General features: G+C 34.8%; 1 protein-coding gene across 1 annotated transcript in view; it reads left to right on the top strand.

Annotated features, from left to right (window-relative positions):
- Nucleotides 1-17,520, top strand: part of LOC306659161 (ankyrin repeat domain-containing protein 26-like) — a 73,470-nt gene that overhangs the window by 29,479 nt on the left and 26,471 nt on the right. The window contains exons 6-8 of the mRNA XM_079136578.1: nt 2,733-2,753; nt 10,075-10,129; nt 10,251-10,375. Coding sequence (XP_078992704.1) covers nt 2,733-2,753; nt 10,075-10,129; nt 10,251-10,375 — 201 coding nt within the window. The remainder of the gene's footprint in view (nt 1-2,732; nt 2,754-10,074; nt 10,130-10,250; nt 10,376-17,520) is intronic.

Genomic DNA, 17,520 nt, shown 5'->3' with positions numbered 1-17,520 from the left:
GGGACCCTGCTCTGCACATGATCGCCTGGCTCTGTAGCCCCTCCTCTGAGCAGCCACCTGGAGCCCCATACAGTCGCTCCCAGTCCTAGCAACCCGCCGCACACCTCTTGCTCCAGACAGCCACCCAGTGTTCTGGTGCCGTCACTAGGAGTCCAAGCAACTCACTGCTCGCCTCCTCCTCCCACCAACTGCTCGTAGCCCTGGGCAGTCACTCCAAGTCCAAGTGACCCGCCCCATTCCTCATCCTCCTCCGGGTAGCCTCCCGGGTGTTCAGGAGCAGTTGCTCCAAGACCAAGCGACCCACCATGCTCTTCCTGTGGGCAGCCCCCCCTGTGTTCAGGAGTGGTCACTTTGAGTCCAAACAACTCACCACTCGTCTCCTCCTCTAAGCAGCCACCTGGAGCTCTGATGCAGTCACTCCAAGTCCAAGCGACCTGCCGCGCTCCTCCTCCTCCTCCTCCGGGCAGGCCCCGGTGTTCAGGAGTGGTCGCTCTGAGTCCAAACAGCTCGCCGCACACCTCCTCCTCTGGGCAGCTGCCTGGAGCCCCAGTGGTTGCTCCGAGTCCAAGCGCTGTGCTGAGCAGCCTCCTCTATGATGCTCCCAGTTGTCCGAGTTCACTGCTTCAGCGGGGGGAGGGGGTCTCGTTGGGCAACTCTACTTCACAAAGTTTCCTACGTTCCGGGACTACCACCCCATCCGGGACGCCTCCCCAACGGGAGAGACTCACCCAGCTGCTTTGAGTTGGTCCCAAGTCTCTCAATATCTCCTCTTTTGTATCCTGAGTCCTGGAGCAACATGAATTTCAGCCACCCTCTAGTCCTCCATCTTGAAACCCCCACTCATTTATTTTTAATTCATAAACATAAAGGTGGAATTCTCCATTATATATTTTCATGCTCGAAGAGTAATTTTCTCAGATTCTTTCCACATGCTCTTGCCTTACCTAACCCTCCTCACTCCTCATAACTCTATATCTCAGGTTTCAATGTTCTTCTACTCCACTAATCTTCCCTTTAACTTAGTTTTATCCATCCCAACTTTGTCCCTCTTCGTTTGTTTTAGCTCCTGCCTCTGAGCAAAATCATTTCAACACTCAAATTTCTTATTTTACTTATTTCATTTAACCTGACATTCTCCTGTTCCAACCATGTATTGGCAAATGGCTTAATTTCATTCTTAATACAGAGTTATACTGTGTTATGTATATATACTGCAATTTATATTCCATCATCATGTCTTGGCTAATATGCGTTGTGCTGCTATTGACATTGATGGACTTGTATTCCAATTGTTCTGCTGATTTTACAAATTTTGTATATATATAAAAGAGTGAAATAACTGAATCCTGTGGTGGTTACATTTCTAGTTTTTTGAGGAATTTTCATATTGCTTCCCAGAATAGTTACAATAATTTGTGTTTCCACCAACAATGTCTGGGGGTAACTTTTATCCCCGCATCTTCACCAACATTTAGTATAATTTATATACTTGATGGTTGCCATTCCAAAGTAGAGGGAGGACTTCTTTTGGAGTTTGACTTGCATTTTCTTGATTGTTAGATAGTTTGAATATTTTTTCATATATATTGGATCATTTGTGTTTCTTCTTTTGAGAAATGTCTGTTAAGTCCTTATTAAGTGGGTTAATTGTATTTTATGATGTTAAAGTCTTTAAGTTCTTTATATATTCTTGTTACTAATGCCCTCTGAGATGATTAGTGCACACAGATTTTCTCTCTGTGAACTTTCTCTTCCTGTTCTTTATTCTTTCCTTTGCTGCCAGAACTTTTAGAAAAAACAACAACAACAAAAACTGTCTTTTCCTTTACTTATGTTTGTGGCACTTCGTGTCCAAGAATCAGATGACTCCAGCCATGTGGGTTTGTCTCTCTGTGTTCAGTCAATTCTGGTTTGTATTTCTGTTTTAATGCCAGCATCATGTTCTTTTCCTGACTATCGCTCTGTTTTGTGATTTGAAATTGGATATTGTAATGCATCCTGCATTGCTCTCATGTCTCAGATTTCCTTTGTCTATTTTTGGTCTGCTTTTCATCCATATGAATTTCAGAATAATTTTTCCAGTTGCATGAATAATATCATTGGAGGTTTGATAAGGACTGCATAATATCTGTGAACCACTTTCTGTACATGGATGTCTTCCCCATATTAAGGTTGCTTTTTTTGAATGTAAGATGTCTCTCTATCTTCTTGTGTCTTTTGTCAATTTTGTTTTCTTCATTCTGCAATTTTCCTTGAATAGTTTTTTCACCTACTTGGATTGTATTATTTCTATGTTTTTTTTTTTTTTTTTTTTTTTTTTTTTGCATCTCTTGTGAGTAGTGTTGTTATCCTGATTACATTTTCACTGGAATTTTTTTAAAAAGCTTATTTAGTTGTAGATGGACACAATTCCTTTATTTCACTTATTTATTTTTATCTGGTACTGAGAATAGAAACCCGTGCCTCACATGTTCCAGGTAAGTGTTTTCTACCATTGAGCCAAAACCCCATAACTCAGTGAGATTGTTTTTGTTGTATAGAAATATTATTTATATTTTTATGTTGATTTCCCTGACAGCTACTTTGCCAAATTTGTTAATCACATCTTACATTCTTCTGGTAGAGCTTTTAGGATCTTCTAAAAGAGGATCAAATAATTTGTATATAGGGATGACTTGATTTGTTACTTTTAATTTCTTTCCCTTTTCTAATTGCTGTGACTAAAATTTCAGGTGCTATTTTGTACAGGAGTGGTGAGCATGCACATCTTTACTTACTTCTTTTTATTTTCTTCCCTTTTCTAATTGCTGTGACTAAAATTTCTGGTGCTATTTTGTATAGGAGTGGTGAGTATGCACATCTTTTACTTGTTTCTGATTTTAGAGGAAATGCTGTAGATTTTCACCATTCAGTGTGCCATTGAATTTGGATTTGGCATATATAGCCTTTGTAATATTGTAACAAGTTTCTGCTGTCCCTAGTTTCTAAAGACTTTTCTTATGAAGGGCTATTGAATTTTCTCAAAGGCTTTCTCTACATCTATTGCGATGATGTTGAGATTTTTTTGTCCTTAATTCTCTGTGTGGTGTACTTCATGTATTGATTTGCATGTGTTGAACCATCCTTGCATTTTTGGAATTAAGCCAACTTCATGAGGTTTTGTGATCATTTTAATGTGTCGTTGAAATTGTTTTCAAGTATTCCATGAGGGTTTTTCAAAATAACTTCCTCAAGTATAATATTAAATAATTTTCTTCCCTTGTTTTGTTCTTATGCAGTTTTCCTGTTACAGTGATATTGCCTTCATAGAATGAGATTGTCAGGATTTACCTTTTCTATCCCATGTAATTGTATGAGGAGCATCAGTGTTACTCTTTGTTTGATGGTCTGGCAAACTTCAGCCATGAATCTGTCTGATCCTGGGCTTTTATTTTTGGAAGGCATTTTATTTCTGCTTTAATGTAATGGCAGTCTGTTGGTCTATTTAGATTTCTTGAATGCTCTTGATTCAATTTTTGTAGGTCATATTTGTCTAGAAATTTATCCATTTCTTCTACACTTTCTAGTTTTTATAATGTAAGTTATCCTAACAGGTCTCTGGATTTCCCATTTATTGGCATTTCACTTTTGAAAATAGTCCCTAATGGTCCTCTGAATTTCAGAAAAGTGTCTAAGATCCACTTTTTTGTCTGTAACTTTGTTTATATCTTCTCTCTCTGTACTTTGGTTAGTTTGTTTCAGGGTTTACCAATCTTGTTTATCATTTCAAAGAACTAACTCTTTGTTTCATTTATCCTTTTAATTGTCTATTCATTTTCCATTTCATTAATTTTGGCACTAATACTTTTCATTTCTTTAATTGCACTGGATTTGGAGTTGCATTATTCTTGTTTCCCTAAGTCCTCGGAATTCATCTACAGGTGAGTTAGTTGAGATTCCTCTGAATTTTTATGGTATGTATCTGTATTTAAAAGTTTACATCTTTACTCTGCTTTCATCGTATCCCATAGATTCTGGGATGTGTATCTCTTTGCAGTTGATTCTAAGGGACTTTTAATACTTCCCCCAATTTCTTTGATGATGAATTCTTCATGCAAAACTGTATTGCTCATTCTCTAAGTGATGATAATGTTTCTGTCGTTTTCTTTGTATGGGTTTGAAATGGTATTTTATTTTGACCTGATAATATTCAAGGAATTAATTTGATTGCTTTGTGTATTTGCTAAGAATAGCTTTTATGGCCTAATTAGAGTCTGCTTTAGAAAAAATTCCTTGAAAAGAAAGAATATTCTCCAGTTGTCCCAGAAAATATTCCTCAGGCATTTGTCTAGTCCTTTTGATCAAAAGTGCACTTGAACTCTGTAGTAACTGTTGACTTTTTGTCTGGATGACATAGTATTGGTGAGAGTGGTATATTGAAGTCACACACACTGATTTTACTGGGGCCCATCTGTTCCTTTCTTTGAGTAGTTTGTGTTTCACGAAATTGAGGGCACTGATATTCAGGGCATAAACCCGTTATAGTCATTAAACACTTCTGTTGGATTATTCCTTTTACCAATAGGTAATGATCTCTGGTTAAATGTGGCTTGAAGTCTGCTTTGGCAAATATGAGAAGAGCTACTGCTCCTTGACTTCATTTATATGAAATGGAAATACCATTTCCCATCCTGTCATTCTGTGAATCTCTTTGCATGTGATGTGTGTTTCCTGCAGACAAGATACTGTTGGATCTTGATTTTTTTTCATTCAGTATTCCACTTAATGTTTTTTTTAATTGAAAAATCAAGCCCATTTACATTCAGGATGAATGGTAAAGAGGTACATATTTCCTTGTGTCATTTTGCTTTATTTTTAATATTAAATTAACTCTTAATTCACATTTGCTTACCTACTCTGGTGAGATTTATTCTCTCACATGCTCTATTGTCTGATTTTCATCTTCTTTTATACGTAGTATTCTTTTGATTACCTTTTTCAGTGTTGCCTTATTGCCCATGAATTGTTTTAGTTTACTTTTATGAAATTGAATCGTGGGTGTTAATTTTGTATGCTGCTATGTTAATGAATTAGTTCAGGTGTTCTGAAATTTTCTGGTGCAGTTTTTGGATCTTCTAAGTGTAGAATCATGTCACATTCTATTAGAGGTAGTTTTAGCTTTTCTTTTCCTTTATAAATTCCTTTCTTTCTCTCTTTGCCTAATAGCTCTGGCTAGAGTAACATGGGCTGTTTGGTAAAAGAGGACATCACTGTCTTATTCTGGTTTTTAGGAGGAATGCTTTCAGTTTTTCTTCATTTAGAATGATGTTGGCCTTGGGTTTTAGCATAAATAGCTTTTACAATGTTCAGATATGTACCTACTATCCCTCATTTTTCTTGTATTTTGAACCTTAATTTTTTTCAAGTGCTTTTTCTGCATCTATTGAGATAATCATGTGATTCTTATCTTTATGTGTGTTGATGTGGTGAATTACATCTATTGATTCTGTATGTTGAACCGACTTTTCATCCCTGGAATGAAACCCAGGTAATCATGGTGCTCTATCGTTTTTAGTGTGTTTTGGTATGAGATTCACCAGTATTTTGTTAAGAACATTTGCACTTATGTTCAACAGGATTATTGGCCTGAAGTTTCCTTTCCTTTTGTGTCTTTGTCTGGTTTTGGAGTCAGGGTGATATTAGGTTCATAGAATGTGTTTGGAAATGTTCCCTCCTATTTTATTCTTACAATAGTTTGAGGAGGATGGATGTTAGTTCTTCCTTGAAGGTTTAGTTGTACTTGAGATTCCATCAGGTCCTGGGCTTTCTTTGTTGATAGGCTTTTGATAGTATTTGAAATTTCATTGCTTGAAATTAATGTGTTAAAATTTTCTATGTCCTCCTGGCTCAATTTGGGTAGGTAATCTTTCTCTAGAAATGTGTCAATATCGTCAAGATTTTCTATTTGATTTAGGTATTAGTTTTCAAAATAGTTTCTGACCATCCTCTGTATTTCTGTGTTGTCTTTGGTGATATTTTCTTTTTTATCATGAATTTTATAGAGTTGAGTTATTTCCTTTGTTCTCTGGTTAGCATGGTTAGGGTTTTATCAATTTTATTTTTTTTTTTCAAAGAACCAACTTTTTGATCATTGATTTTTTGAAATTTCTTGTTTCAAATCCATTGATCTTGGCTCTAATTTTAGTTATTTCCCATTTTGTGCTGCTTTTTTGTATTTGTTTGTTCTTTTTCCAGGGCCTTGAGATGTAATGTTAGGTTATTTATTTGTTAGTTTTCTATTCTTTTTTTAAATTTATTTTATTTTTTACAAACAGCATTTTGATTCATTGTACACAAATGGGTTACAACTTTTCCTTTCTATGGTTGTATACAATGTAGATTCACACCATTTGTTTAATCATACATGTTCATAGGGTAATGATGTTTTTTCTCATTCCACTATCTTTCCTCCCCTCATTTGCCTATGCACAATCCAAAGTTTCTCTATTCTTCTCTTACCCCACATTTGCCTCCCTTTTATGTATCATCATCCACTTATCAGAGAAAACATTCAGCCTTTGGGTTTTTTGGAATTGGCTTATTTCACTTAGCATGATATTCTCCAATTCCATCCATTTATCTGCAGATGCCATAATTTTATTCTTCTACATGATTGAATGGTATTCCATTTTATATATATATATGTATATATATATATATATATATATATCAGTTTCTTTATCCATTCATCTATTGAAGGGCATCTAGGTTGGTTCCACAATCTAGTTATTGTGAATTGAGCTGCTGGAAACATTGATGTGGCTGCTTTACTATAGTATGATAATTTTAAGTCCTTTGGGCGTAAACCGAGGAGTGGGATAACTGGGTCAAAAGGTAGGTCCATTCCAAGTTTTCTGAGGATTCTCCATAATGCTTTCCAGAGTGGCTGCACCAGTTTGCAACTCTACCTGCAATGTATGAGTGTGCCTCTTTCCCCACATTTATGCCAACACCTACTGCTTGTACTCTTGATAATAGCCATTCTAATTGGAGTGAGATGATATCTTAGGGTGGTTTTGATTTGCATTTCTCTAATTACTAGAGACATTAGACTCTTTTTCATATATTTGTTGATCACTTTTATATCTTCTTCTGTGAAGTGTCTGCCAAGTTCCTTAGCCCATTTATTGATTGGGTTCTTTGTATTTTTGGTGTAAAGTTTTGTAAGTTCTTTCTAAATTTTGGAGATTAGTGCTCTATCTGGAGTGCACGTGGAAAAGATTTTCTCCCACTTCGTAGTCTCTCTTACACATTATTGGTTATTTCCTTTGCTGAGATAAAGCTTTTAGGTTGCATCGACCCTATTTATTGCTGCTTTCATTTCTTGCACATTGGGAGTCTTGTTAAGGATGCCTGGTCCTAAGCCATCATGATGAAGATTTAGTCATATTTTTCTTCTATTTGGTGCAGGATTTCTGGTCTAACTCCTAGGTCCTTGATCCATTTTGAGTTCAGTTTTGTGAGGGTGAGAGATAGGGGTTTAATTTCACTTTACTGCATATGGATTTCTAGTTTTCCCAGCATCATTTGTTGAAGAGGCTAGCTTTTCTCCATTGTATGTTTTCTTGGCTCCTTTGTCTAGTGTGAGGTAACTGTATTTATGTGAGTTTGTCTCTGTGTCTTCTGTTCTGAACCATTGGTCTACATGTCTATTTTGGTGCCAATACCTTGCCATTTTTTGTTCTTGTTGCTCTGTAGTATAGTTTAAGGTCTGGTATTGTGATACCTTCTGCATCACTCTTCTTGCTAAGAATCGCTTTGGCTATTCTTGGTCTCTTATTCTTCAGGATGAATTTCATGATTTTTTTCTCTATTTCTATAGGGAAGGCCATTAGGATTTTAATTGGAATTTCATTGAATCTGTATAGTGCCTTTGGTAGTATGGCCATTTTGACAGTACTACTTCTGCCTATTCAAGAATATGGGAAATTTTCCATCTTCTAAATTTTTTTTTCTTTCTTTAGTGTTCTATAGTTTTCATTGTCTTTTGCCTCTTTTGTTAGATTGATTCACTTTAAATCATTTTTTTTTGATTAACAAAAAAATACTTTATATTTATTTTGAGGCTATTGTTAATGAATAGTTTTCCAAATTTCTCTTTCAGAGGATATATCACTTATGAATAGAAATGCATTAGATTTATGATTTATGCATGTTGATTTTATCCTGCTACTGCTGAATTCATTTATTAGTTCTAGAAGTTTTGTGGTGGGAGTTTTTTGGATCCTCTAAGTAAAGTATCTTGTCATTGCAAATAGTGACAGCTTGAGATTTTTTTTTCTTATTCGTACCCCTTTAACTTTTTTGGTTTGTCAAATTGCTCTGGCTAGTGTTTCAAGAGTGATGTTGAATAGAAGTGGTGAAATAGGGCATCCCTGTCTTGTAGTCTTATCAGATCATAATGGGATGAAATTAGAAATCAATGATAAAATAAAAAATAGAAACTATTCCAATACCTGGAGACTGACTAATACACTACCGAATGATGCATGGATAACAGAAGACATCAGAGAGGAGATAAAAAAATTCTTAAAAGGTAAAAGAGAACAATGATACAACATATCAAAATCTTTGGTACAAAATGAAAGCAGTACTAAGAGGAAAATTTATTGCATGTAGCTCATTCAAGAAAAGACTAAAAAGTCAACAAATAAATGACCTAACATTCCATCTCAAAGCTCTAGAAAAAGAACAGATCAAAAGTAGTAGATGACGGGAAATAATTAAAATCAGAGCTGAAATCAATGAAATTGAAACAAAAGAAACAATACAAAAACTGACAAACATAAAGGTGGTTCTTTGAAAATGTAAACAAAATTGATAAACCCTTACCATAATAACCAAGAGAAGGAGAGAGAAAACTCAAATTACTCAAATTTATGATGAAAAAGGAAATATCACGGTAGACATTATTAAAATACAAAACATAATTAGAAGCTACTTTGAAAATCTGTACTCCAACAAGATAGAAAATCTCAAAGACATGGACAATTTTCTGGAGACACATGATCCACCCAAACTGAATCTGGAGGACATCCCAATTTAAATAGATCAATTTCAAGCAGTGAAATAGAAGAAGTTATCAAAAGCCTACCAACCAACAAAAGTCCTGGAACAGATGGATTCTCAGCCAAGTTGTACAAGACCTTCAAAGAACTCTTTCCAGTACTACTCAAAGTATTCCATGAAACAGAAAAGGAGGGAACCCTTCCAAACTCATTCTATGAAACTGGTACCACTCTGATACCAAAATCAGATAAAGATACATTGGGGAAAGAATACTTCAGACCATTATCCCTAATGAACGTAGATGCAAACATTCTTAACAAATTTAGCAAATCACATACAAAAACATATTAAAAATGATAGTGCACCATGATCAAGTGAATTTCATCCCAAGGAGGCAAGGTTGGTTCAACATCTGGAAATCAATAAGTGTAGTTCACCATATCAATGGGCTTAAAGTTAAGAATCACATGATTATTTCAATAGATGCAGAAAAAGCATTTGATAAAGTACAACACCCTTTCATGTTCAAAACACTAGAAAAATAGGGATAGTAGGAATATACCTCAACATTGTAAAGGCTATCTATGTTAAGCCCAAGGCCAACATCATTCTAAATGAAGAAAAAAAAAACTGATTTTCTATTGTTTTCAAGAATGAGATCAGTGCACTGAACTTTCCCCTAAGAACCACCTTTATAGTGTTCAAGAGATTGTGATATTTGTGTCACACTTTTCATTTATCTTTAAGCTTTTTAAAATTTCATACCTCATTTCTTCTGCTATCCATTTTTCATTCAGTAGTATAGTGTTTAATCTAGAGGTGTTAGAGTAGCTTCTTTTTTATTGTTGATTTCTAAACCATCCTATTATAATCTGATGGTATTATCTCCCAATTTTTTATATGTAGTAAGAATTGCTTTGTGGCCTAAAATGTGATCTATTTTAGAAAATGATCTGTGTGTTGCTGAGAAGAAAGAGTATTTAATGTTTGCTCATAACACTTGTGTTGTTTTTTTTCCGTTCCTAGAATGTCCATGAAGGAAAAGAAGTATGTGAAAATTTCCAGCAATCCAGTAATGATGGTAATCTCTTTGAACACTGCCCATTCTTATGCTGTTTGTTGGCTTGAAATTTCCAAGAATTTTATGTACTTTTTTCTTTGTTTTATTACCATAAAAACAAAATATAAACCTACAAAACAAGAAAATCAAGCCTTGCTTGCCATCAGTAATTCTGAGAGTCAAAAAGAAGTGGTTTCCACCGCTCCTAGAAGACATATCAAAGGAAAGCACCTGCATAATACTCCACCTTCAAAGCTTCGCTCAAAGGTCAGGTCTTTTTTTGTATTTTTCTCTCAACTATTTATTTAACATACTTTCTCCCATATCCTCATAATGATTTCGACAATCCTAGAAAGAAATAGAAGGCCCCTACTAGGTCACAATAGAAAATAAGTATTTGGCCAAGAGAGACTATGCACAGGTTTGAGATTCATAGAAGTTGCTAGTAGTAAACAATTCTCAGGGATGTTATTATGGATGAAAAGAATTAGAAAGAAAAGTAAATGAAGAGCTAGGTGAATCTGAAGGTGAGAAGGGAGAAAAATGGGACATATTCTTCAAAGAAGTGCAATATAAACATTTAGATTGAATAAGAGAGTGGAGACACAGGATATAATGCAGACCCAGCAAAAAATAGTGAAGTTAAGGATGTCAGGAACTGTAGACTAGATTCTTCTGAAAGACTCAAAATTCATTTTAAGTAAGAATTAGAAGACAATATAATTCACACTTCTTTTAAATTTGAGTAGTTTATATATTGTTCAGAGGTGGATAAGAGGAAGAGTGGAATTCTGGAATCAGTGAAGATAGTTCCAATTCTATCATTTAAGCTGACAAGTAATGGAAGGGAAGGAGCCAGCCGCATAAATCTAGAAGGACATTCTGAACAGAGAGAACAGTAGGTCACATTTGTCTGTCATTTTCTCCTCACATTCTGGAGTGACTGGGAAACAGGGTGTGAGATAACATCACCACAATCATTTTATTGTTATAATGTATAGAAACATAAGCAAATATTAACCTAAACATTTTTAGAAACTTAGTAAATAAATTTCTTTACCCATAAATCTTGAGGAAAGCACACAGAGTTGAATTTGATCCTAGGATCAAAACACTAATTGTAAATGGGAATTGTACCCACTTAGCTCCCATAGACATACTAGGAACAGATATGCTAAGAAATCTGAACAAGTGTAATAGCAGTCAGATGGCAATTTCAAATGATACACTAAGAGGCCTGACTCTTGCAGTTGAATCCTGATGCCCCAATCAATGAATGAGGCAGGTGGGTTTTTTAGACATAAAAAACTGGCAGGGATTTCTGGTCAACCATGAGTAAGCCTACACAAAGGCCCCCTGGAAAAAATGGTTCCCTAGCCAGACACTGAGATTACATAGGATAGAGCATATGGAATTCCAAAACTATCCTAAACTCTACTGATTATTTTCTCTTTGATAATTTTATTTTATTTTTTAAAATTTTTATTTGGTGTTTTTATATATATTAAGACAGTAGAGTGTATTTTTACATATTGTACATACATGAAGTACAACCCATTTCATTTAGGATACCATACTTGTGGTTGTACATAATGCGGAATTATACTGGTCATGTATTCATTTATGAACAAAGAAAGGTTATGTCCAATTCATTCTACTGTGTTTCCTATCCTATCTCTCTCCCTTCTCTTCATTCTACTTTTCCTAATCCAATGATCTTCTTTCCTTCCCTCCCCTTCCTTGTTGTGGGTTAGTATCCATATATTAGAAATAACATTCATCCTTTGGGACTGGCTTATTTCACTTAATATTATAGTCTGTTTCCATCCATTTACTGGAAAATGCCAAAGTTTCATTTTTTATGACTGAATAATATTCCATTGTGTGTATACCACATTTTCTCCATCCACTCATCTGTTGAAGGGAGGAGTTGCTGATTGATTCTATAGTTTAGCTATTGTGAATTGAGCTGCTGTAAACACTGATGTGACTGCATCACCATAGTATGATGATTTTAACTTCTTTGGGTATAAACCAACGAATAGGCAAACTGGCTTAAATGTGGTTCCTCTCCAAGTTTTCTATAATCTCCATACTACTTTCCATAGTGGTTGCACCAATTTGCAGTCCTACTAGCAATATATGAATGAGCTTTTCCCCCCACATCCTTGCCACCATTCATTGTTACTTGCATTCTTGATAATTGCCATTCTGAATAGAGTGAGATGGATTCTCATTGTAGTTTTAATTTGCATTTTTTCTAGTTGCTAGAGATAATGAACATTTTTTCATATATATTTTTAACCAGTCGTATTTCTTCTTCTGTGAAGTGTGTGTTCAGTTCCTTTGCCCATTTATTGATTGTGTTATTTGTGCTTCTTTTTTGGTGTTAAGCTTTTCTTTGTGTATCTTGGATATTAACCCTACTGTTTTTTTTTTTTTTTTTTTTTTTAGCCTATCATGGTGTCTGATTTTCTTAAAATTTCTTGAATTCTTTCACTTGTCTCCTCAGAGGGGATCTTACCCTCTCTCACCTAGCCAACATGTACAGTAGCCTATTCCTTTTAAGAATTCTCTTAATAGTCTACTAACCAGCGTGTTCTTAGTCTCACCTGGTCACTGACTGTACAGTTGAACTGCAGTGTTTTCCCACAGCTAGCGAATGCAGTTGTACCCCAGTCAGTTAAACTAAATCTCAAGTAGACTTCTGTAGTGCCATATACTTCTAGACTGACCTTTCTTTCTTAGTATACATCTTTGAAGTTTTCTCTTGAAAGAGTTGCATAGTCTATCCAAAGTTTATGTGATATTACTGAAATGTATGTCAAGGGATGTTTTCTTACTACTTTATCATCTTATTCAACTGCTATTTCTATCATTAAACTGAGTACCTAAAATATATGTAGTTTTCTAAGACTTTATTTACCCAAATGAAGTAGCTGCTATAATGTTCCTTTTATATACAACATGATGTTTCCAAAGTCTTTTATCATGCCAACCATTTTATTTTATCTAACACAATTCCTGCCATTAGAGTGTCCTAAATGTTTAACACTGTATTATAACAAGTTTGTAGATGAGAATTTGTATAAAGCATTTGTTTATAAATAACTTTCTTCTTATTGGAGGGGAGTGTAAAAGTAGAGTTGTATATACTGAAGGTAGTTCTTTCTTGAAATATGCACATTATTAGGACCTTGTCTCTGCATATGATTCCCTCTCTCCTTCCATGCTGTGTTAACAATTGCCAAGAAAAGGCAAAATTAGGTTTATTCTAGAGAGTATACATGAGGTTCTCTTTGGAAAGGTTTTGGTTCACAGTAAATGCCAGTCTTCTTTTTAAGTACCCTTGATGACAGCAATGGAAATTTAGATCTGTTCCTAAAAGGCAAGTAGGACATCTTTATGCAACTCATTATGAATGTTAATTTTACCAGAATGTCTCTGAGTCTCTTCCACTGAGGTATGTTGGCAAGTTTACTGTGGCTGAAGATCAAAGAGCTGAACAGAAAATAAACAAACATACAGAAGGTAATAGCTATATATCCTATAAAGCACTGGTATATTCTAATACCTGAAGGTAGTAAGGAAAAAAGAAATTAAAGGTATATGAGTGGCATATTGTATGAAGACTCAGCAAGATGGGAATATCAGTAGATGAGCTGAATTATTTGTTCCATTTCAAGACACCCTAAGTCCAGAGGAAAGTTGAGAAATAAAGAAAAGGACATGAGAAGGCACTTCTCTTGCCTTAAAGAATGGCAATGAAGAATAAGAAAGGCAGAAATGACAGTAAATAAAGAAAAAGAACTATGTGTATACATTGAAGGGAGTGATATTTATATAATACTTTAGAAACATGATAGGCTATTCAAAGTGTGGGAAGAATTTGTAAACTTCCAGTTCCAAAACTTGTCTGAGAAATAGAGACTCTGCCTATATTCTTCACTGTTCTAAAGGTAGCAAATATTAAATTACCTGATCCTGTTTTTATTTGTCATAAATGAATATGAACATTCGAACATAGTGAGCCATGCATGTATGTAATTTGATATTATTTAAAAATGTTGCTACTTCCTAGGAGAGGGTCATGTAGTTCAGTACGTGAGATTCAGGAAAAGGAAATTTGTAGAATTCTTCTGGAGACTTCAGGAAAACCACAGCCAAAACAATGTCCATCAGAAAGTCTATGACTTCTCAAGCAGCTTCATTCTGTCTAAGAAGAGTAGGTCTGGAATTCTACATTCCTCAAGGCTTCTAAATTATTTTAATACTTTTTGTTTCCCAACCACATTGTACTTAGCCAGTGTACACTTCGTTTTAGAAAAATCTGGATGTAGATCTGTTGGATACAAGTTCAAGACATAACAAGATCCAGGGGTGGCATATATTTTGTTTTTATATCTTTTTGTTTTTATATGCTTTCTGAAAAAGGTGGAGAACCGAAAAGTTGAAGTGATAGAAAGTATAATTCTGTAATAAAATTGCTAAATAGGGAGGAAAGACAAAGTGGAAATAGCCTATGCAGTGAATGTAAAATTGTAAGCTTGACAACCACCAGTCAAGAGGGTACTTCAAAACTACTGAAAGGTAGGGAAATGAGGAAGGAAAGAAAGAAGTTAACTTGGTAATTTTGGAAGAAATCATGAGGAAATGCACATTGAGAAACAAATGCAACATTTGTGTTGCAAGCAAAAGATTAGATTATTCCTTCTCCAGAGATTATGGGAATCAGGAGGGTGTGTTGGCATGGGAAGACACCTAAGTCACTCATTCTTCTTCTTCCATAACATGCAGGGACATGGATATATTTAACGTATTGACATTAGTTATTCATATGAATATATTTTGTTATAGAAATACTGGCTGGACTTTGAAAGAGTGAAAATTTCCACTTGATTTGTATTTTCCCTCTGATATTGGTGCTGGGAGTGAATCCCATGGCCCTCCCTGAGCAACATACTTGGCCCAAATAGATAATTGTTAATAAGGTAGTCATTTCATGAAAGTACTTCAAAGACTAACAGGGTATACCACAGCAGAGTAATGTTGGGAATAAAACACATTATAGAGTTTACTCCTTGAACACTTTGTTACTTTGAGGATCAATTACATAGGTTTTGAAGTAAAGGATATTGATATTTAATCATTCATGGTCATCTGTTTATCTTTCCTTTTTTATTACTGTGCTCCAATACATTAAGCTTACTGTACATTTTTTCTTAGATGATCTTGGTACATCTTCTCACATGAGTGGATCAAGAACACCAAACAGCTCAACCAGATGATGCGAGACATGTAGGCACATGGGTATCCAACCCATGTATGGAAAAAGAAGACTATTTTTTATGCACTGTTTTTCTAAAAATAGATACCTCAGTTTATCAGTTCACAAAAATTTGTTTGATAAGAATTGTGTATTCCACTGGGATTTTATCACAACTTTTTACTTATTAAATTGCAGAAGAATCTGAGGGATATGGTCCATCCTTGTAATAAAATGGTAGAAATGATTCTGGTGTGTCACTTTGAGGAAAAATGTTGTTACAGTCTATCTGCATCTTTGAAATTTATCCTTTAGAAATGCAGCAGACTTTCCAATTCTAATTCTTTTGTTTTTCCAAGTTTAGTGGAACTATTTGGGAAAACATGGCAAACATCAGTGTTGGTGGCCATGTTTGAAAAAAAAAATGCTCCATATAAGTATAAGAAAATGATTTTAATCTTGAATGTTTCTATATTTACCTTTATGCCACTGGAATTCCCATTCGTTTTCAGGTATTCAGAATTCGATTTTAGACTCCATTAGAAAAATTCACATTAGAGAGTTGGGCATTGGTGCGTGTCTACAGTCCCTGATTCTTGGGATGTAACCAAAGTATTTCCTTGGTTTCAGGAGTTGGACACAAGGTTTTAAAAAGAGAGAACACCTCTCCTTAAAAAATCAAATTTAGTGCTACCTTGATACCAAGTCTATGGCAACTAATTTCATTGAATATTTGTTCACCTCTATTTTTCTATTAATTCAGTACCTATTCACTCACTTGATGAAATCACACAATATTTATGTATATTTAAATTTTTTTCTTTTGTCTGTACACTTTGTACTGTGTTTTAGAGAAGAAAATCAATTATTTCTAGGGTAGTTCCTAAGAGCTATAAGTCTACAGTTACTTACTTATACCTTGAGTTCAGTGTTCTTAATTCCTTTTCTGTTTTTTATTTTTTTTTCTTTTCTTTTCAGAGGAAGGGGTTTGAAATCAGAGTCTTTTGCATGCTAAGAAGATACCTTATCACTGAGCTTCACCCCCAGACTTGTCTCATTCATTGTTGAGTCTGGTAGATCCAACTATCCGGACATTACTAACAGAACACCTAAATGGGTGCCCTGAGCCTAGGAAAATATAAAAGTGAAAACCAACTAAGTAAACACAATCAAATTACTCATTCCCTGTAATTCATCTTACAGATCATTTGATTTTTTTTTTGTAGATATTTGAGCAGAATTAGATTTATACATGAATTTGAGAGAATTAGATTTATACATGAATTTATTCAATAAAAATTCATTTTACACAGGACTCAAAAATATTTTTGTAAGAATTCCTTCATTTCAGGCATGTATCATCTGGATTTTGCACTGTTATCTTGTACTTGTTCATCTCCTTTCCTTTATCCATATGTCCCTGACATTCACTGTATGCATAGCATTTAGAGAAATGTAATTATGTAAGCTTCTTTCCCATGCAATTATGTCCATGAAGGATTCCTTAAACATTAATGGTCAAATATCTGAAAGTTACCACTAATGGTTCTGTAATATGACATCTGTCTAACTCTTCATCTTTAGCCCTTTTCCCTGTCTGCCCTTTGCTCTGGCATTGTTCCTCACCAATTCCTATATTTTTAAACAAGCACATACCCTGTTTTATACTTGTCTTCATCTCTTGCTATTGCCTGTCCTGCTCCCATTCTTTCCTGCATTCTGGCTGGCTACCCTTACCCCTAAGTCTCAGTTCAGATGCTACCTCTAGAAAAACCATCCCTGACACCTTTTGGTCCCCTTTTGAGCATTCACCAGGAACTCAATACATAATTTGGGGATCAAATAAATTAAGGCTGTTCATGCAAAGTGATTCAAACATTGTCCCCATATTTCTAGGTGTAAATAGGGTTGACACATAAAGAAATAATTTAATCTCCAAGTGGTAAAAGTACACTAGAAAAATCAATAAAAAACTGATAGCCTTAAGGAAAGAAATATGTTTTTTTTGGTAGGTACAAAACCCATAATCATGGAAGACTTACATAGCAGACTGACTCTAAAAACTAGAAAAGTAGTTTTTCAGAAAAGTTGACAAATCTATTTCAAATATAAGGAACAGGGATAAAAATATAGAAAGTATCAAGTT

Source organism: Sciurus vulgaris, assembly GCF_902686455.1.
Source record: "Sciurus vulgaris genome assembly, chromosome: 4".
NCBI classification, from domain to species: Eukaryota; Metazoa; Chordata; class Mammalia; order Rodentia; family Sciuridae; genus Sciurus; species Sciurus vulgaris.
Note: the sequence above shows the minus strand (reverse complement) of the source record. Positions and strands in the feature narration are given on the sequence as shown.